A 22,917-nucleotide genomic window follows, 5' to 3' on the forward strand; every position below is an offset into this window, starting at 1 on the left:
TTTAGTGCTGTCGCAAGTTGGTCTTCAACTCCATAGTTCCGGTTGCTCTAACAAGTGCCACAACAAAAGCCATATTTATATGCATGTAAATTGTTAGAAAGCGAAAGAAAAAAAAAAAAACACAGCAAAACATTTAGAAGTAAATAATTTGGAAACATACTTAAAATCAATTTACTTAATAACTGGGCAATTTGAGTGCGCGCTGAGGCCGCTCATTTAATGCGGCTACTTTTGAATATGCCGACGCACTCACACCCCAAGTGAGTGTGTGTGTGTGTGTGTGTGTGTGTGTGTGAGTTTATGAATAAACTAAACATGTTGCATGCCAAGAGTCGAGCCTCTGCCACGTCTCGACCAGCTCAATTCATTTTGGCATGCGAATAATAATTTTCAGCCAAAGCAGAACAATGGCCGCAACAACAGCAACAACAACTTGTTTAAATATATATATATTTATATATATATATGTATACTAACAACAACAAGAGGAGCAACAACTGAGCGCGCTTAATAATAGTTGTTGCAACACATACGAGAGCACTCTAACCGAAGCAGGACTAGCCGGCGGGTAATCGTTTTACTCACCCGACGAACGTTCAACGGGCAATTTGAAAAGCGCGCAACAACAGCAACAACAACAACAGCAACAACACCGGCAACTGGCCAAAACAAATCAACGACAACAGGCAGAACAACCTGCTGACCAGTCGCCTTGCAACAGAGCTTACCAACTCTGACTCTGGAACGTGTCCCATCTGCCCCTGCCAGCCCACCTTCCTGTCTGCTGTTTGCTGCATGCAACTGCTGCAGCTGCAAGGTAAATCGGTTTGCAGGGCCAAGCTGTGGCAGTCTTTCGTCTCGCCGCATAACTCGAACTTGCAAATATTATTAATACGAGCAAACAAAAGTTGCACCAAGTGCCTGAGAGTTGCTTATAAATTAATTTTAATTAAATTAAATATGTGCGCCTCAGTTTTAATGCAATTGCATTTCTCAGTCTCTCAGTTCTGCATCTTTGAATATTCTCTTGCAACGTTCGTCTTATTTATGCGCTTAATCTGCAAATTTATTTGGCCAAGAGACCATCTTAACACATACTCAACAGCCATGAGTTATAGCCGCAATTTTGCAGCCCCCAATTCTCACCCCTTTTGCCAGTTGCCCCCTGCAGATGTTGCCACTTGGTCTGCCCCGCTGTGCAGGATGCAAGTGCCCCAAAAACGTTGCAATGTTGCAGCTTAAAAGAGTCTCTTAACCAAGTGAGACGTGAATTTATCTGATTCTGTGACTTTAATGATACTTTATACAGGCAGAAGAAAATGTAGCTATAGATCTTTTATTAAATAATTCATTTGCATTTTTAATGCTGTTTAAATTCCCAATAAATCAAATAACATGTTCAATTAAAATTGAGACAATCAATTCATATTTAAATCAAATTATAGAAAATTAATATATTCAATATTTTTATATAAATTCGTAGTTAAATGACTCAACTACTTAATTACCTAAAAAGAGAACTTTTAGTTAACTAAACTGCACCTAAATTCCATTTCATGGCCTGTAAATTGTATTGCCAACTTATTTGTCATGCCATTTAGGTACTAGCCAGAATATGTTGCTGCTTCTTATCAGCGAGTGTATGTGTGTGTGTGTGTGTGTGTGTGTGTGTGTGTGTGTGTAAGTGTTGGTGGGTTTTTGTATGTGTGTTGCTTTGGCAGTTAGTTTTCGAGAGCAGCTTTTGGGCAGAGTTTGTTTTGTGGTTATTTTATTGCGTATACATATATATATATTTTTGTATAATACACAAACACCAGCATAAATATCAAATATATATGTATATAAATATGTATACTATATGTACATATGTGTGTATTTGTATGTGTTTGTTTTTGTTTTTGTTGCTGCTGCTGCCTGGCTGCAAAATTTGTGTGCCGAGAGATAAAAGTGCCAGAGCAACTTGTCATAATAAATTAAAGCGAGCGCTGCGTCGCCTTTTTGCCATTTTATTTATGCGCTTTTCATAAAACACAATAGCTTTTGTTTAATAACAGTGAAATTTATTTTTAAACATACACCAGTAGCAGCAACAAAAACAAAAACAACAGCAATTTTATTTCGCCTTAATGAAGCGCCCGCAGACAAATTTCATGCACTTCGATTATATACCCTGTAGCTGTTGAAGAAGCTATGCTGGGTATAACATCATACCAAGAAATCGAAATATATTTAAGTTCATTTAATTGTTTAGAAAAATGCGTAACTTTCAGTGTTCTAAATGCATTTTAATTGTTTTATAAATATTTAACAATTTCATAGCTGCGTATCTACTAGTCTAGTATTCACAATTGATTTATTTCAATTTTTTTCTTCCTGTTTTGCAATCTTTGTGCAATTATAAATTTGCATCAATTTATTTTCATTTTAATAATCTGTTAACAATGCAATTTGGATTGCAATTTTCATGCTCGGTCGATTGCATGTGGCAAATGATCAAAGCGAAATCGAATACTATGGAATACCAATTGCAATAATGTTTATCAGTCCCGATACACTCACACACACACAGAGACACACACATACACGCAACGTTGCAAATAAAGTGCAACAGTGTTTAGAGGCGGCATTGAAGGGGAGCTTGAAAACAATGTGCAGCATTCAAATGATTAAAACAGCTCCAAAATGCTGCAGCCACAGCCCAAGCACAACTCAACTCACACACACACACACATTCACACTTACACTGACAACAACTACCACAACAACAACTGACCAATGACTGTGTGCGCCACGTTAATCTTTGAAAATCCGAGTGCTGTATGCGGTATTATGCGAAAATTTATCTGATTTAACACCTAATATACAATAACTTAATATGCAGTGTGCTCCAAACGCTTGCACGAGCCTGCAGTCATCCAGCAGCCATACCAGAGCTCCACTCCAGTCCCCTCCCAGTCCCCTCCCAGTCCCAGTCTTTAGCCTCCCCTTACAACACTTGGTTATGGACAGGGCTCGGCTAGGCTAGGCCAACAGTCAGCGCACAGTGGTTCGCATGCAGCAAATTTAGAATAATTTCATCATTGTACCACAATTTTATCAGTCTAAATATTAGCATAATCAAAATTATTATCATAAAAAATTATTTTTACAACACTTTTTAATAGAATATATTTTTTAGTTACTCGTTCATGTATGTATATATGAATAATTATTGACAATAAATATAAAAGAAATTCGATCTTGATTTATTCAGTTTATTGGATATTTATTAAATGTATTGTGAAAAACAAATGAAATGTTGATTTGTAAATTTCTTAGAATTGCACACATCTTAATGTTGTACCACTGTGATGTGGCGTCGTTTTTTGGAGACTAGCAACAACAACAAACTGCAATGCTCAGCGCACATTTTGCGCCCAAAAAGCTTCAACAACTGCGACTGGCCTTTCATATGCTTCTCTCTTCCTCACACTTTTCTCTCTCTCTCTCTCTCTTACACACACACACATGCACGCTTAGGCACGTTTACAATGTTGATATCCATGTGCATGCCGCAAACCGTGCATGCCCCCTGCGTTCGAATGCTGCGCCTGGTATGCGGCGTTTGGAAAATGTGAATATGAACTGCATAAATCTTCCAGAGGCAACGGCGGCAGTCTTTGCCAGTGCGCCAGCCCTGGTCTGGTGCCTCGTCCCGCCATTGGCTTTACGGCTTTTCGGCTTCGGACTCTACACACACACATGCACAAAATAACAGTCCTAGTCCGACCATTGGAGATATATGGCCATAGGTACTCGTACTCGTACTCGCACTCGCACTCGCAAATGTGAATAGAATGTGGCGGCATCAAAGTTCAGCTCACTTACTCACCCGGCGTTGATGGCCGGACCCAGGGCAAGGCAGGGGCAATGAGGGGGATGGGTACTGCACTTTGCGCCTGCCGCTTAGTTCACTGCAATTTTATGCGTCAATGGGAATGGCTCTGAGTCTGAGTCTGGTTCTGTTCTCCTTTTTTTTTTGTGCTGCGGCCCAACACTCATAACTCTGGTATTATTATGCATTCATATCGCCATTTTAATCACACACATGTATCTGAGCATGGCGGGATTAAGGGGAATTGCTATCGACTTTGCTGTGAACAATGCCAGGTGGGTTGGGATCAACCTATCAATAGATGCTCCGATAATGGAGTAGGAAGTACTTTAAATAGAATTTCATAGCAATTAAAGCCGTTTTATTTATACTCGTGATTAGCTTGAACACTTTACAGATGTGACTCTTCTATCGTTGTTATTTGCTCTGAAAATGTCGCAAAATCTATATAATTTGTAGCACAACAAATTCCAACTGTGATGTCGCAGCGCAGTATATAAAGGCAACACTTTGAGAACCCCCAATGATTTATTACCCAATTTTACTGCCATGTTTTCTTAATTTCGCATTCGACATTTCCCCTGCCCTCGTCGTTGCCGTTGCCGTTGCCTCAGCTGAGGCGCCTCCTTTAGCTGCGGCAGCCATGCGTACCAAGACACAACTAGTACACACACACACAACCCCCCCCGCTCCTGTGCAACCCCTAGGCAAAGGGAGAGCGTGTACCGTTAGCTGGCGGGTTGTAACTCAACGAAATAAAATAAAACACGCACCAAAGCACATTCATCCCTCGAGAAATATCGCTTATTTGGTCGGTAATAATTCTTGGGTCCACCCTCTACCCCCCTGGCACGTCTTGGCAGAACAACAACAGCAACAACATGGCGAAAAAACAATGGCAACAACAATGAAGGCAATGCCAGCAGCATCTTCCAGCAACTTGCCTCACATCTGCCACGTGCGTGAGCTGCCGGCGAAGGCGTGGCACTGTAGCTGAAGCTCATGAATGCCGCAAGGAGAAAGTTTTGGGCGACCAGGACCAGGACCAAAGTCAAAAGAAAGAAAGCCAAGATGAAGCCAAGACATTGGCCAAAAAGGTGAAGCTAACTGAGAATAGAAGAGGCTCAGTCTCGCTTTTTTCGACCGTAGACACTTTTTACGAAATATTTCATCGAAATGTGTCCCTGGTGTAACATTTAATATTAAAGGTGGGCGGTGGGCGGTGGGTGGTTCAGTGGTTCAGTGGTGCCAGCGACTACTTATAAATTAGCTTTACTTTTAAGACATTTTGTTGCGAATAAAGCAGCGAGCGGAGAAAGTTTACGAAATGAACCAAAAAGCGCGACAAGTGCCCAGTCAAAAGAAAGGAACTGCTGTAACAGAAGATGGAAGGCAGTGAAAGGAGCAAAATGAAAAGAAAATGCAAAGAATATAAAAGAAAAGAGCGACCAATGAAGCGTTGCCGTAGCGCTTAAAACTTGAACCAATAAATCACAAGTTAATTACAGCCGCGTATTAACTCAGTGCACTGCATTGAGAGGGACCTCCTTCCCTCCTTCCCCCTAACCTCCCATGCAGCCCTGGGCCACATGGCCAACCGCCAACCGCCAACCCCCATTCCCCTGTAGCACCCCTCGCTGTGGGCAAACAAGCTACAAATTTCATAATTATATTTTATGCGATTTATTATTTGTGCCGCGTTGTCATGTCTGTTTGCCCAAAGATAATGCCCAAGCTGCGTCTTCAGAGCCACTTATCTTGTTTCTTCTCATTCCCATTCCCATTCCTTTTCCTTTTCCATTCTCCTCCATTACTTCCACTCATTTGCTACTTGCATTTTACCCCATTGTCGTCATGTGTTGGGCCAATTTAATTGCCGAACTTTTGTTCGAGAATGGGCAGGCGACAAATGCGGGCATTTTTAATATGGCACCCGAACAGGGACAGGAACATCCAATGGGGTCCCTTCGATTTATGTCGAGCAAATTTAATTGCGCGCCTCGATAAGAAGAAATCATATTAATTATGATTATTAATTTTATTGGTTTCATCTGCTGCTGCTGCTGTTGCTACTGTAATTGTTTTTGTTGTTGCTCTGCTCTGACAGACAGCAGATGATGGGAACATAAGTTTTGGATATATTCCTTTAGTTTCACTGAAGTTTCTTGATATTGATAGATAAATGTATAACAGGAACTGTAATCATTATAAGTTTTATTATAAATCATACATGATTTTTTACATTTATTTTTATGTTTTTTTTTTTCAAAAATAATGAAAGAAAAATTAAGCTGCAGAAAAAATCATTATTTTATGGGATTCATGCTGAAAAATTCTGATTATTGTTTAGATCTTAAAGTATACCTCATAATTAATTTAACCTTTATTTTGTAGTTGTTTGACCATAATTTTATTTATCTCAAAAGAAGAAGATTGATATATTTCACGCTCTTTTAAAGTTACACTTAGTGTATTTAAAAAGAAATATATAATTATTATTTACATTCCCTGATAAACGTCATAAAAACTCCAGTAATTTCACTCTATAATCCCAGCATTTACTTAAATATTTCACTTTAAAATTGTCATAATTATGTTTATTCACATAATATTTTGATACAGTCCCAATTTAAGGCTTTTACTTTGAGACAAAGTTAAATATTTTTAAGGACTGTTCATGTAATTTGAGGTATTCGCAGCTGCTGAAACTCAGGGCCCAAGTAATTTGCACTTTATAAATGGTAATACGAAGTATAGAAAAGTTTACATTACCCTCTAAAGATTGCGTGTGGCATTTCTTGCATGTTTCTTATTGTTGTTCTTGTTGTTATTTTATTCTTGAAGTTTTTTGTATTTTGCCAAGTAATTTACATATTTCCAAGCATGGTCGGGCCATTCGTCTAAGCGCCCCCGCCATTTATTCATTAATTCCAAGTCGTCCGACATAAATTAGTTAACTTGGACTCGGAATCGGACTTGGAGTTGGACTCGACTTCGACTGGGAAGAATTTTAATGTAGCGACGCATGAGGGGCTGCTCAGTATTCCCCAAAGGAAGGCAGCAAAGAGAGACAGATAGAGAGAAAGAGAGAAAGAGAGGAGGGGAGAGCATCGTTCAGTTTTGGGAATGAATCCAACGGTACCAGGACCGTATCGTATGAGAAGGCAAAGCCAAAGATACTAACATAAGCTGCGGTTTCTTTTGCCAGCAAGTGAAGTGCATGTTGAAATGGCAACAACAACAATAACAACAAGAACAACAACAACAACTGCAGGGCAGGCGGTGCTGCCAACTCAAGTAGAAAAATACTCGTACAATGCAATAATAAAAAAAAATAAAAAAAAAGAGTATATAACCTGGAAAAAAAAAACATTGTAAAACGAAACAACGGGCGTGAGCATGAAAAGCGAGCGGTTGTCCGTCCGTCCGTGTGTCGGTTTGTCCGTCTGTCGGTTGGTTGGTTGTTTGGTTGTTTGGTTGTTGGGTTGTCTGGGCCTGCTTTGGGTTGGTTGTTGCAAAGTTTTCCTCGACTTTTTGTTTTGTTCGCAACAATCTTGAACATTTTTTGGCGCTGTCTTTTTGTGCCTCGCGTTGCACAGAGAGAGAGAATGTGGGCCGCAGGCGGAAACACCCAATACAAGTCACATCTGGATTTATGTCATGCCTTTAATTGGCTGCTGTGCCGATGCCGCTGCCGATGCCGATGCTGAAACCCCTCTTCCCTCTCTCTACTCCTCTGCCTCCCCAGACCCAGGACAGGCCAACAGTTTTGCCGTCATCCATTAGCTGCAAAATCGAGTTTGGGGGCGGCCAAAGACTAAAAAACACAAGTGGCTAGGTCTGTGCTGGGCTTTAGGTTTGGGTTCTCTCCGCCGCTTTGCCAGCAATTAAAACCAAATTTTTCTGGCCGCCATCTTCGGGATTTTCAGTGGCAATTAAAAACGAATTTCGCGCAGCTTCATTAGGCGAATGCCAAATGCGAGTTTAAATATTCATATGCCGGGCTGGCTGCAAGCTAAGACTACGACTAGAACTATATCCCCAGGCTTGGATCTAATGATATATTAGTGGCAACATAAGTAACAGAATATCGGATAATAGGAGTATCGAAGTATCAAAGTAACATATCTTATTGCCAGCTGTTGTCGACTCCTGTGCGATTTCAAATTAAATTCAATAAATTCAAATTCATTGTTTTTTGTTTTGCACATGCAAAAACTTGGTGAAATATCAACACTTGCAAGGGTTGCCACCGTCTGTGCTGGTGTCTGAGGCAGGGGGTGGGCGCAGGATCCGGGGACTGTTCTGAGTTCCACTTGAAGCCGTCGCCCAGTCTGTGGCCCCATGGAATTTATGCGCTCCAGCGACAACATATGGTCACGTAAATTCATGCGACAATATACGATATGATGTCACACACCAACACACATGAGTCTTTATATTTGTATGTGTGTGTGTGTGTGTGTGTGTGTGTGTGTGTGCTTTATTTTTTATGCAAAACGTTGTAGGGATTTTTTAATATGTGAAAAAGAGTCTTGAAACTGCCGCAAACTGTCGCAACTTGTGGGCTGCCTGCCACACAGACTCCTCAGCCAGCATCAGCAGCAACTCTGACTCCAAGTCTGACTTTGATTTACAAGTGACAGCCGCCATTCGCTTTAGTTAATAAGCGTGGCAGGCGTTGAACAATATTTTCAAAACTGTGTGAGGTTAAAGGGAAGCAAGAAGCAGGAAGCAGGTTAGATACTATCTATTAGATAGGCAGCTAGAGAATCGTAGGATAAAGTCATATAAATTCAACAGATAAAATAAATACCCTTTAAATCATAAAAAATTGATTTTTTAGAATGAATACTTAATATCTCTAGATGTATAGATATGATAGAAATATATGGATAATTATATATCTAGATTTATTTGAGTTAAACGCATTCAACAAGAGAAGAATAACAAGTTATAAATATATACGTATTGAAATATTTATATAATTAAAATTTAACAAAGTCAATCAACATATTTCGATATTTTCAAATATTTTAAGCCAATAAATAGTGACTTATATTTTTTAAATATTTACAAATTAAAACAATACCAAAATTCTTGACTCTAGTATTTGTGGTTCTTCAAAGATTTTCTCGTTTCAACGTTTTACAATTTGGCCCTCTTTCTCAGTCTTTGACGAGTTTATATAACTTCAGATCTTGCCGATCGATATTGTTTTGTTTCTCCCAAGTGGACAGCTGTGGGTGGGTCAGTTTTGTCTCTGTAGTTGCCAGAATTTTTGACTGCCTGCTGCTGACCCCTTTTTTTTGGGGGGGGGCAGCTATTGGCCAAAACTTATTGCTGGCCCAGCAGCGTTTGGCAGAGTGTGAAATTGGCAAACAGCAAAATAAAGAAACTTTGCCTTGTGGCCAGCTAAGCAGCTGAACGGACAGACAGGCAGAGACACATAGAGAGAGAGAGAGAGAGAGAGAGAGAGAGAGAGAGAGAAGGAAGAAGAGATAGACAGTTCATAATTTTCAGCAAGATTTTCGAAAATATTAGTTAAACAAAGCATAAAGCAAAACGTTGCAGACGTTTCTGCATACAAACGTGTGCTAAATCACCTAAAAGCATGCAACATAATTCAGCAGGCAGCTTCTTGCCGCAAACACACACACACACACAGGCAAGTGAGCTTAGAGAAAGACACAGAGAGAGAGAGAGAGAGAGAGAGACAAAGACGTAGACTTGTGACATAGCAGCCCAAGAAGCGACGAAGCTTAACGTTTCCGTTTCCTTTATGCTCAAGCAGCATACGAAGGCTCACACTGCCACTCCCCCTGCCCCAAACGCCCCCTTTTAATGTCAGTTTCGGTGGAGTGTATGGGAAGGCAAAGGGAAAGGGAAAGAGGCGCCTTTTGAAGTACGTTTTGTTTTGCATGTGCATGAGCTAAGTGAATCTCAAGACTGGGACTGGCACTAAGACTGAGAGTGGAACTGTAACATGGTCTGGGACAGGACAGGGACTGAGACTGGAACTGAGACTGAGACTGTTGAAGGGAATGGGGTCTGGGCAAGACAACAAGGTTGACATTAGCGTGCTCAGCGCACAACGAAACCCAATTAGAAAGGAGATATATGACACCAAAGTGAGGCGACGAAACAACATGAAAATGGAGCTGCTCCCCATTCTGCTTGTCTCCTCACTCAAGGATGCTGCCAGGACACAGGACTCCGGCTGCTTCGCGTATGCTGAGAGGCCAACAATGAAGCGTGTAATTACAAGCGTAAACGGCGCCCAAAGACGCAGCGGTGGGTGGTGGTTGGGTGGTTGGGTGGTTGCTCCTTGTCTCCTGTCACACCTAAAATGCTCACATACTCGCAAGCGCGAAAAAGACGACAAGCATTTTTTGAAAAGGGTTGCGACTGAGTTATAGTAGGGTGGCAATGAAGGGGGTGGTGAAGGGGGTGAGGGTGGTGCACAGGAGTGAAAGCGTCGCGGCGCATAATTACTTTACAAGTTCATTATAAACCATCATAAATCTATAAGAACAGCGCCATGAAAGGATGTTTTCAAATGAAATGCTCAACCTTTGCCACTTTCTTTTGCCCCCCATCGGATCGGCGGCAACTGTAAGTTGTGTGCCACATCTGAGGGATGAGCAAAGAAACAATAGCAAGTAATTCACTTGCGAAAATGTTATTGATTACGAAACACACGAAGTACGTTGACAAAAGTGCGAGCCCAGCAACAACTGCGTTAGGACAGAAGCCAAAACATGCAGCAGCAACTGCAGCAGTACAATGATGCACAGTGGAACACATGCACAAATTTGTAATCAAAAATTAATATTTCGGGTAGATTTGTAGAGCAAAAATGTTAAAGTAAATTTGCTTAAGCAGTGTATTCTCTTTTGTGAGTCAGTTAACTTGCAGTTTGTGCCCACTGTGCCTCTCTTTTTGTTGATTTTGCGCAAAAGCAATTTGCGCATAAATCTTCCAAACGACAAACTCGCCAGCACACACACACAAACACACACACACACACTCAATATGTGCTGCAACTTTCGAAATGGACGAGACAGGAATAGGAAAAGGAATTGGAAGAGGAATAGCAATAGCAATAGGAATAGGAATATGAACGCCGACTGCAGACTCGGAAATTAACTGCTAGTTTCACACGTTCCAGCAGCCAGCAAATAGAAGGGAGCAGCTGAGAAGCTGAAAAAGTCGCGCAAAACGAACTACAAAAAAAAAAAAAAAATAGGAAGAAAAAGGAAAAACAAAAATACCTAAAAGAAATGTTGCAGTAAACTTTCACTTTTGCACACAGCAGAAACAATGGCAACAGCAAAAAAAAGGAAGCTAAAATGTTTGGCTTATGCCAGAAAGCAGCTGCTCTCTAACCGAATTCCCCCCCTGCCCCACCGTCCTGCCATTCCCAATGTGGTTCACCCACACAGTTGGAACATAAGTTTGTCGTTTAGTTTGTTTTTCGGTGGGTTGCAGGCGACAAATAAAAATAAAACTTCAAGTGCCAATTATGTGTGAAATTCCGACACTTTTGGCTTGTTTACTTTTATGCGCCCTTAATGAAGTTGCAGCTTCCACACACACACACCCACACACATACTCGTACACATACTCGTGTGTAATGTGAGTAAAGGTGTTGTCGTTTAACTGGATACTTGTACTAATTATGTGGCTTATGAGGTAGTCAAAGATTAATATCCAAACACTTTTGATAGGCAAATGTTGCCATATTCTGAGGCGCCTCTGCTAAAATGGCTGCCAGCTAGCAGCAACAACACAATAAAAGAGAAGAAAAAAACCAAAAGCAATTAAAAACGCATTCGATGCGATGCCCCAAAGCGATAAGATGTGTTGCCACAGCGGCAACAGCACGAGCAGTGGCAACAGTGGCAGAGACAGCCAGTTAAGCGAGTGGGCGTGTCAAATCAGAGGGGCGCTCTCAAATGCAATTAAAAGATACAGATACCGAATGTATCTGGAAGATTGCGTGCGTGCACCCTCCGCACCCAAACCATAAATAATCACATCTGCTGCTTATCAAAGCCACTGGCAGCCATTTTGTTGCACAGTGTAATTTATGTTTGACACTTGCGACTTGCTGCTCATTTTTATTGGGCAACACAACAACAATCTTTTCGAAGAGCCTGCGGAAATGTTGCACATTTCCGTTTCTAGTCTTGGCTTGTCCCATAACTCCTCGAAGATAGACATCAAAAGCTGTCGATGATGTCAGAGAAACCCAAGCAAATTTTTAGTTTTTGTCTAATGAACTCTGAAATTGAAAATATATATCGTCCCAAAACTGGTCACTGGACAATATCATCATCATCATTATAATCATCATCATCATCATCATCATCTGCTACAGACTCCTTCTGCTTCCTCTTCAAACTCTGCAGCTGCTGAAGCTGAAACTGATGCTGCCTCATGATATGGAACAGCTTGACATCGTGCCACTTATTTATTTATTTATAATGTCCGACTTGGAGTTTTGTTTTTGGATTTCAGTCCACTGAATAACTGAATAACTTCATTTGATGCTTTTGCTTGTGCTTTTGAGCTGCTAACAGTATCGTATTTGTATCTCTGTCTGTGTAAATGTATATGTATCTGTATCTGTATCTGTAGCTCAGTGCGTTCCGCCAGCTGTCGCTTCTTCATGGAATCGAGCCAAAATAGAGTCGTTGATTATTTAAATGAAGGCACGACACAAGAAGGCGTTCCACACACTCACACATCCCTCGCATCTATCTCTATCTATTTCTATACATGTCTATGTTTCACTATCTCTATCTGTATTTGTATCTGTATCTGTAGCTGTATCTGTGAATATGGAAATGGCGTGTTGCGTGTTCAAATATTGTATGTTTTTTTTTCCTCTCATTTTCGTGTATTTTGTTGGGGCGTTCGCATCGCTCATTAATTGAGCTATTAAGATAAACCCGCAGCGCTTTTTGTTCGGCTTCGTCGCGCTTTTAGAGTTTCAGCATTTCAGTGGGTCAATCGTCATCTGGTGGGGCGTCAGTCAACGTACCCTCCGAACCAATGATGGAATTATTATACAATCCAACACCATTCAAAGCTAGACCATAAGTATTCAACCAGAGACAATAAATTTCTGATGTATTCATTTGGTTTTGTTTCTCGAAATGTTATTTTAATTGCCGTAACATGGCGGCCAATTCATTGCGACGGTTAAGCATAAAACATGAAAGTGAAACCCACAACTTGATGGAAATAATTATATCAAAACACGTTCTCAAATTTGATTAAAACTATTTTCAAGCTGAACTCGAGATCAACTAAATTATCATCTGGTGGTTTTACTTATTTGGTGATGAAATCTATGAATAGAACGTATTTAAAAGGGGTACTTGATTCTTTTATTTATAGATTTATGTTTTAAATTATTGTGCGAGAAGAAATAGCATTTTTAAAGTATTCAATGAAATGCTGTACGAAACAAATGATTATTATATATGGATTATTTTATGCTGTATCAAAAAATCTCTTCCAATTCTCCCGTTGCTTCAGCTTAATTGCAATACCGTAGGAGACTCAACTCATAACTCAAAATGAAATGCAGTGCATATTTCCTCTGCCTTTTGCCACTGATCACTGATGATCACATGGCCAGTGATCAGTCGTTACGGAGCAGGCACAGGAGGCTACCTGTTGGCACGGCAGCTCAGGCAATGAATTACTTTAATGACGAGCAAAATGTCCGTCTGCCTCGAGTGTCCTGCGCATGCGTGAGTTGCAGTTACCGCCATGCCATCAGCAAACCTGTTTCCCCAACCCTCTCCCCCACTCTTCTCCATTACAAGTGCAGCTGATGAGGCGGCCATTGAGCGGCGCGCTTGCACCTTAAAATTGCCAAAAAAAAAAAAAAAAAAAAATTGCGTGCGAGTTGCCCCAAAATAAAAAAAGAAAAGATAAAAGAATTAAGTTGAGCCTTAAGAGCGTACGTTAAGCTGATTTTTATCGGTTCGGCAATTTCAGCTGAGGAATGGGTTATACATACGAGAATTCGCAGTGCTACGCTTATGTGTGTGTGTATATCACAGCAGACCGATCCACAAAGTGAATTCTCGACCACAATTATGCTCAGTTTCCGACAATTTGGTAGGTTGAACGCGCCACGAATTGTGCCGCACTTGAATGCTCAGTGCTCATCCTCGTCTGTACGCTTAATCATATTTGGCACATCATTTTGGTTGCCCTCGGATCATGGGAATGGGAACGGGAATGGGAACGGACTTGGCCAATCGGTGGCTTTCAAGTGCAGTTTGCAGATGTGGCATAAGTCGCAGCACAAACTCAAACAAAGTCAATTACCAAAGTGTCACCAGAACTGGCAGCAACTCCCTCTAGTTGTCGGTGTGTGTAACTGTGTGTGCGAGTGTATCTGTGTGCAATTAAAAGCTGATTGCCTGCGCCTGTTACAAGTATATGAGTTTGAGAAAAATTGAAATTCCGAGTGTTCGACTGCAAGATATAATTGCAGGTGTGTGTATGTGTGTGAGTGTGTGTGTGTGTGTGTGTGCGTGTGTGTGTCTGCAGCTGTGCACACCCAAAACGTGTAGCTCAAAATTTGAAAACCACACACGCACACACACAAACAGATACATAGATACATACATATGCACATAGATGCAGATGTATCTCGAAGATTGCGTTCGTGTTCGCAATTGCAACTCAATTGCGCATTTGCCACCGCAAGCATCAATATGCAACATGACCAGAAATGGAGGCAATGGCGGAGACATAGGCATAGACATAGACCAAAAACCATAATCACGTCTGAGGAAACTGTGGCATGCCCCGACTCCTAACGCTACTCCTCCTTCTACCTCCTACTCCCTCTCCCTCAGAGCTGTACGCACTGGGGATTTGCACTCCCTGCGGCCAATTTAATTGACAGATTTAGTGCGACTCGATTGGCAGTGCGGAAAATTAGTTTTCCGTCTCGCAATCAGCCTCCGACTTTGACTTTCTGCGGCTTTTGTGCGTCTCGGGCGCATTTAATTGTTTTATCGACACACTCGAGAGTAAGCAAAATATATTTATACATATTTCCCCCATATCTGCGCGCCCCCAATCGTGAGGTGAAACACGCCCACGAGCAACACGCACGAAAATAGATTTAATTAAATTGCGAACAAACTAAATAACTAAGCCCATGGACAGCAGAGAGGTGTGAGAGGAAAGCGAGGGGAGCTGGCTATCATACACTCAATTAATCGATTTTCTATTGATCTGCTTTGCCTGTGTATTCGTGTGTGTGCCAAAGGGTTTCTGTCAAGACAATTTCCGGTTCAACGACTTCCGGACAGCTTTCTAAAATGGCCTTGACTCAAGTCCAAGTAAAAGGATAAACAAGTTAAAGCAGACTGTTGAAGTCAAATAAACAACACGAAAATTTGATGATTAAGTAATTTACAAATATATGTGAAGTATTTATTTTTGATTCTTTACATATTCTTAATATATCTTCATAAACTAGATAAATATATCTTAAAATATATATTTAGTTTATATTTTAATAAATATTTTATGAAATTTGAATCGATAAGAGTTGTTCTTCCCTTTTAGATCGTAAGCTAAGATACACGAAGTAGCAGTAGTTTATCGACAGTGTACACTGTACAGTGAACACCCCTTTTCCAGCTAAGAGATTCTAATTCCAACGAATTAAAGGGAATAAAAACAACGATATTGTTGTCTGATTAGGAAAAGTGTTCTGGGCATGTGTCTGAAGACGTGTTCCACGATGGATTCTTCTCACTTTTGGGCCATTGGCGGACGCGTGCGTGACAATTTTGTATGGTGGGAGGGGGTGGGGAAATGGAAACGGCGACGTCAACATCAAAACATAAATTAGAGCACGCAGAGGGAGCGTTCCGAATTGGGAAGTTGCCTCGACATCGAATTAAATATAAGTAGTAGCCGAGACTAGATAGCACACATGCGCAATGACTGTGTGTGTGTGTGTGTGTGTGTGACTGTTTCCCTAAATGTATCTGTATCTGTATCAGTGACTGTGAATGTGTATCTGTATATGTGTATATAAATAGTTATAATAGAAGCATAGATCACACGATGTGCCGCATGCAACATGGAGTCACCGTCACCTGAAGATTTATTGGCAACGCCCTGGCCGGGGGTGAGTCAGTCACCAGAGGGAAAGAGAGAGAGAGCGGGAGAGTGAGTGAGATAAAGCTACTGTGTGGCAGTTGGCCAAAGACGTGGGACTCTCCGGCTCTGGTTCAAAGTTCGCTGCAGAAGGCAAACACGTAAACTGTCAAAACTTTAAATCCCGCAGGAATTTAAGTTAAAAAATACAACACGTACTGCGCGCCCAGGCGCAGCTGCTACCCAGAAGAAACCCCCAGTTCCACTCTCCCCTCCCCTCCACCCCATGCTTCAATCTCCATTCTAACTTCCCCATTTCCACACTGAAATAAAAAGGAAAATCAGCCGTCAGCAACGTAGACAGAACCTTGAAATTGTATCTCAAAGGCAACGAAAAAGAGAAAATACGAGTGTTCCTCCAAAAGATTCTAGTCTTTGCCTCAACTCGCGCTCGTCTAAATAATCTAATATAAAAAAAGGCGCGAGCCTTGCCATACAAAGTTTTATTGTCTAGTTGAAGTCATACCTCTTCCCCCTCCTCCCTCTGTCGCACATACCAGCATTTAAATTATGTACTTAGAAATACACAAAAATGCTCTGAAAGTCGACAAAAGAAAATGGCGCAACGCAGCAGGAGATGTGGCATCAGCACCAGAAGAGGCAGCAGAAGAAGAAGAAGAGCGAGCCAGCAAAATGAATTTCGCACTTTTTCGCATAATAAATTTAAAACTTGTCCAGAGCCAAAAAAAAATAAAAAACGAAGTAGAAGAAAACAATAACCCAAAGCTGGAAAAAAATAGAAGCAAACTTTTGGTAAAAAGTTTATTTTTGCATATACTATATATAAGTATATATGAGTATAGGGAAAGGATAATGGAGAGGGGGGCTTGAAAGGAAGGCGTGGCGAAGGCGCGTGACAAATTCCATTTAAAATTGTTGAGCTCAAACTCACGTACTGCTGCCTTCTTGCCAGTTGCCTCTTAAATAAAATGAAACTTTTGCCAACCTCAGCGTGATGTATTCCACAGGCGCAGGACATGCGCCAGGACCGCCTCAGTCAGAGCGAGAGGGAGACAGAGAGAAGGAGTGAGGCAGTGGGAATAAGCAAAGGAGCATACGAATAAAAGACGCACTGAGATTTAAGTTAATCAGCAAACAGGTTTAGTGTTATATAAATTTATGTTTATACGTTTACGTATTCAAATTTTATTTCCTATATTTGCATTTTATGTCTTGGCTAGGGTAGGAGGGGAATGTCAAGCGAAACTCTGTCTCAAATTCCAGTCCATCAATTGACTAATAAATTCACAAGTCTCAGAAATCACAGAGCTATCTTACAATAATCATAAATTGTGAGTCATATGTCTTAAATATGAGAGACAGTGAAGAATAGACAAAGATATGTTTTGCAACTCACCAATCTGACGGATTAACTGCTGTAAAGTATCTAATAAATCACATGTCACAAATTTGGCAATTTTCTCTCACATTAAATTAAATTGTTTTACGTTGTTTGCAATTTAATAAATGCAATAATAACAAACAAAATGATTTGTATCTGCATCTGCAGGTTTATTTGTATTCTTTGTTGCGTGTTAAAAATTATATTTTCATATCGCTTTTATAGACTATAAAATTTTCTCGCCATTTATTCAACGTGTTCAGTACAATGTATATGTGTATGTATATGTATTTATTTGTACTCGCACTCCCCTAAAAATGTGAGCAGGAGGAGGAATATTCGTATGCGAGTAAATGTGAAAGATAAATGCGTTTTCACTTTATGACTTTCGTGTCGGCATAAATTTGTTAATACCTTTAGGCCAAATTTATAACATAATAAATGCTCATAATATTTAACTTAACATTTTGCCAGTTCCAGGGCAACATGGCGAGTCGCCCCAATAAAATGCGAAAGTTACTTAACATTGTCCATTGGAGCTGAACTTGGGGGCAGCGAGACAACGAGGCGGAGAATTGCAGAGATAAAATCTCACAGCTCTTGTGCTTGTGATTGTGCATAATGCAGTTGCATTGAGTGTGCATGTGTGTGTGTGTGTGTGTGCACATAAAATTGAGTTATTGCACTTGAGGCAAATTAAACTTCATAAATATTTAAAATCAGAGATTAACACAACAGCAATAGCAGAGCACACACAGAGATAGTCAAAAGGCAGCTCAATTGTTGCTGTTGTTGCTGTTGCTGTTGTTGTTGTTGTTGCTGTTGACGATGTTGTTGTCGGGTTTGTGAGCTGCCAATTAAAGTTGCATTACAATGGCATAACTGCAATTTAAGTGGCACACGGCAACATCACTGAAAGGCCTGACAGTCCGCATTCGCAACGTGCAACGTGCAGCATGCAACATGCAACATGCAACATGCGGCACAGCAGCAAATGTTCAATTTAAAATAACGATCTCGCCAAAGATACAAATGCAACAACTTCAAGCCACAACCAGCCAACAGGCAACTGCCAATGGCAATAAAAATGAAATGTATTTTTTGTTTCTTTCTTTTTTTTTTTTATTTTTTTGGTGTTGTTGCTTGTTGGCTGCCTACGTCAAAATGTTGGCTGATCGTTGCTGAAAAATTTATATTTATGTTTTGACAACAACCAATGCACAACAACTACAACAACAGCAACAACACAAGCAGCAAATGAACAGTCTGTTGCAAATTTTGTGAAATGATTTTTCAATTTAATATGCTTGTTGAAATGTTTATAAACGATCCAAATGAGGCAATTGAACCCACATTCGCTGTCTTTTGTTTTGTCAATGTATTCGAGTTCCCCAATATAAACAAATGACACTAGCTGAAAGCGTCACTTGAGCACTTGAGATAAAGCTTGCAATATTGTTGAGCAATTTAAAGTAGAAGGGAACTTTTGAGAGTTATAAAGTTGATTAACGAATACTTCAATGCTCAAGTGTTGTTTTAGACTAGTGTAATATTAATTTTATTAGTTGGTGAATTTTTTTCTAACTTTTATTTACTTTATTCTGTTCAACAGGCACAAATGGTCTGAGGAGACGCGGCCGACAGACATACACCCGCTACCAGACGCTCGAGCTGGAGAAGGAGTTCCACACGAATCATTATCTGACCCGCAGACGGAGAATTGAGATGGCGCATGCGCTGTGTTTGACAGAGCGACAGATCAAAATCTGGTTCCAGAATCGGCGGATGAAGTTGAAAAAGGAAATCCAAGCGATCAAGGAGCTAAACGAGCAGGAGAAACAGGCGCAGGCGCAAAAGGCAGCGGCGGCAGCGGCTGCGGCGGCGGCGGTGCAGGGCGGCCATTTAGACCAGAATTAGAATGAATTAATCTGCATGCAGAGCAAAAATATTGTAACAAATAAACCATTTACTTAACTTAATTAAATATGAGTAATAACTGTACTGTGTGGTTATTGTACCATCAAGGGATAATTTCAAAAATGTTTTTTGAAAAGCAACCGAAAATACGTAAAAGCAAACAGCAACAACAAAATACAAATAAATTTACTAGACTCGTAAGTGACAGATTAAAGTAGTGGCCAGATAACAGATCGACTTATCTAGATGCATACACATACATTACTATATACGAATACAAATAAATACAAATACAAATACAAATTTAATTTAAATTAAATTCCTCAAACAACAAATGAATCGATAGAAGTAACACTATTTCAAAATTGTTTGCCTGCCTAAGATTTATGTTTAAAATACGAGCAAAAATTTTCATTTTCAAAACTCATGTTCAAATGTTGCTCCCCTTCTTCCCTAAGACCCCTTTGTTGCTTACTGCTATGTTTAAATTATTTTTTCGAAAAATATATAAAAAATACTCAAACAAAATGTTAAAAAGAAAACAAATTAAAATTCTGTTGATATGAATTTTTGTAAGGCGCGTTTTTAAACTAATTGAAACTTAACAAAAATTACTTGAAAAATTAACAAAAAAAAGCGAAAGAAAACTATTGAAAATTTAACTTAAATATAAATAGAATTTGTTAGCAAAGTAAAAGTATATTACAAAAACAAAAATAAATTATAGAAAACTAAAAAAAACATAAAATAAATATTATTATAAAAATTATGATAATAATAATACAAAAATGTGTATAGTTCGTGCTTAAAGTTAATGCAATTTTAGTTAACTCTGTTTAATTATAAATTAAATTGTTTAGTTTTCGTATAAGCCCGCAACAATAACAGAAACAACAACAACCGCAACAACAAACAAAAGGGAAGCTGTTTTCTTTAAGTAATTTTTAAAGTTTTTTAAACTAAATTAAATCTTTATTTTATTATGTTTAGTTTAATGAAAAGCGTTTATGAGATTATCTGAAAAAAATATCAGCAACAAGCAGAAAATAACAAATTTGCCACGGCAAATCTAATAAATTATTGGTTTTGAAAAAATCTTAAAAAAAAAATGAAGAAATCAAAGAAAAACGAATTAAATAATTGTGTTATTATTTTAGTTGCAATTTATGTTATTTCGTTAGTTTTCAGTTGTTTCAGTTCTATATAGAACCCTATATAGAGAGCTAATAGTTCTTGAAATCGGTGGGAAAGTGGCCCATTGCAAAATTGCTTTTGATCTCGTTTCGTTAATTGTTCGTAATATGAATCCTGTCGTTATTGATATCGATAAGACGATATGTACACACATGTATCACTGCTAAGCAACGAGCTGTGCTCGATACGAAACTCTGAGTTACAAATGTATCTTAAGATGCGTGAAAGTCTATTTTCAGTTTGATTCACCTAAGGGTTAACCCACAACCTACACAAGATGTATACGTAATTAGCGCATAAGGTTCAACAAATAAATTAATAAATATATATATATATAAATAAATTCACAGATATTTATATTTATGTATTTTACATGAAGATCGAGTATAAATGAACAACAATAAGAGAATAATTGCAAGAGACAAGAGAAAGTGCGAGATAAGAGATAAGTTAAATGTTATAGATTTTAATGGCAAACAAATGAAACATATACGTAAATATACAAAAGAAGAAGAGCGAGGAAGGAGAGTGTGGCGTAGAGAAAGAGGTCCTCCTCCACCCCAACCCCCTCCAAAAACAAAGAAATTGAAGAAGATGCTAAAAATACAATACTTAAAAATTTACATGTGAATTGTCGTAGCAACGGATATACGTAAAATGAAACGGAGCGCGTCAGCGTTAGAATTTATTCTACATTCTACAAACTTACCTACTACTTACACTTACTTATGTAATACATACGTACATATGTCCCCATATGTATTTGTATATGTATATGTATTAATAAATCGCTGCATTGCGAGTATTGTATTGTACATTCTTGTGGCTTTTTTACTTTACCCTCAACAGCCTCAACATCAATATCTAAGTGACATTAATAATGTTTCTCTCCAATTCTAAATCCCATGTATAAACGATGCATCCGATAGATTGATTTAAATACACCCACACATACATACAAACATATGTATTTGCATTATACAAGTGGAGAGATATCGTTTATACATACTCGTATACTATGTAATTCTAATTTAACGCCATTCTATGTTAGCCCTGTAAGTTGTAAATTATCAATAATAACTATACCTACTATAAATAAAAGCAAAACAAACAAAAATACAAAAAATTACCAGTGAGAATGTGGTAAACAAATGAAACCAATAAAAATTTGAACTAAAAACTCAACGAGCAAACTTTGATTTTATATTTTAATCAAAGAGGGCGCCAGTTATTACCGCCCTCTGACGGAATGCAATATGGAATGTGTGATGAAAAGCTGACTGCTACGAGTCTGCGCAGTATTAGTTGCACAATTGCCCAAAAGAGCGCGCCACGTGCAACGCACAAGTCTGGTCACCTTAAATCTGTCATTTCAATGACAATCAATAATTATTCAATTAATTCAAAATAAAAATATAAAACAAATTTGAAATTCGTCAAAATTCAAACAAAAATTCAACAAAATTTTAAAATTTGTTTAGGCTTAAAATTAGAAAAACTTCTAAACGAAAATATTTAACAAAGGATCTAGAAATGGATTTCGTCCTTTTTCTGTTAATCAATGCTGCCACACTTTTCAGCGCTGTGGCACCACCTTTTATATATTTTGCAATATAAAAGCGCCACCTGTAGTTTTGAGTTTTAAAGCAGATTGTCACAACTGTATATCGATCGAGTATATCGAGTATTAAATTTAGATTTTTAAAGCAATAAAAAGGTTTTTAATTGTCAAATTTCGCTGTAGTTAAAATGGCAAAGAATGACAGTTTTGTGATTTGTTTCGTACCTACAAATTATGGAAAATCAATTGTGTCTTCTCTTTACAAACCATATTTGGCTTGGATTTATCGAAACTAGATGAATTGTTATTTATTTATTTATTTAATGTATGCTGCCATATATATACATATATATGACTGCATATGTAATTAACTTTTCGTTAATAATAAATATGTTATTAAAAGTTTAACTTTGTATACGGCTTCGCGCTTAAATCTTTATAATTTCTTTTATCAAGATCAAGAGCTGACGTCTCTCTTAAGATTGCAGGTTGCTTGGCAAACGCGCTCTTAAAACGTGTTTCGGAGTTGAGCGGGCTTAGAGTTTTATACTCTATCCGATAGTATTATACTTATGTAGTGTGATTTAAAATAAAAACTAAAGAAGCTGAAACCAATATGAAACACTGAGATATAATATCAAATATAATGATAATATGCTAAGATTTCTTGAAATATCGTGGAAAATCAAACATATATAATCAGATTTCGCTGCACTAGGACTAATACGCCAGCAAGAGTATTTATATTTCGGTTTATGAAAAGTGTTTTTTGTACTTCTGTTTATATTAAATTGAGTTTTAATAATTCTCGTCTCAGTG

General features: G+C 38.8%; 1 protein-coding gene across 3 annotated transcripts in view; it reads left to right on the forward strand.

Annotated features, from left to right (window-relative positions):
* LOC117790057 (homeotic protein ultrabithorax) overlaps positions 1 to 19,966 on the forward strand; it is an 87,991-nt gene extending 68,025 nt beyond the window's left edge. For all 3 annotated transcript variants that reach the window (XM_034629303.1, XM_034629304.1, XM_034629306.1), the window contains one exon: positions 19,039 to 19,966. In XM_034629303.1, coding sequence (XP_034485194.1) covers positions 19,039 to 19,343 — 305 coding nt within the window. In that variant the 3' untranslated portion in view covers positions 19,344 to 19,966. The remainder of the gene's footprint in view (positions 1 to 19,038) is intronic.
* Positions 19,967 to 22,917: the final 2,951 nt, after the last annotated feature.

This window comes from Drosophila innubila (assembly GCF_004354385.1).
Source record: "Drosophila innubila isolate TH190305 chromosome 3R unlocalized genomic scaffold, UK_Dinn_1.0 2_E_3R, whole genome shotgun sequence".
Taxonomy (NCBI): domain Eukaryota; kingdom Metazoa; phylum Arthropoda; class Insecta; order Diptera; family Drosophilidae; genus Drosophila; species Drosophila innubila.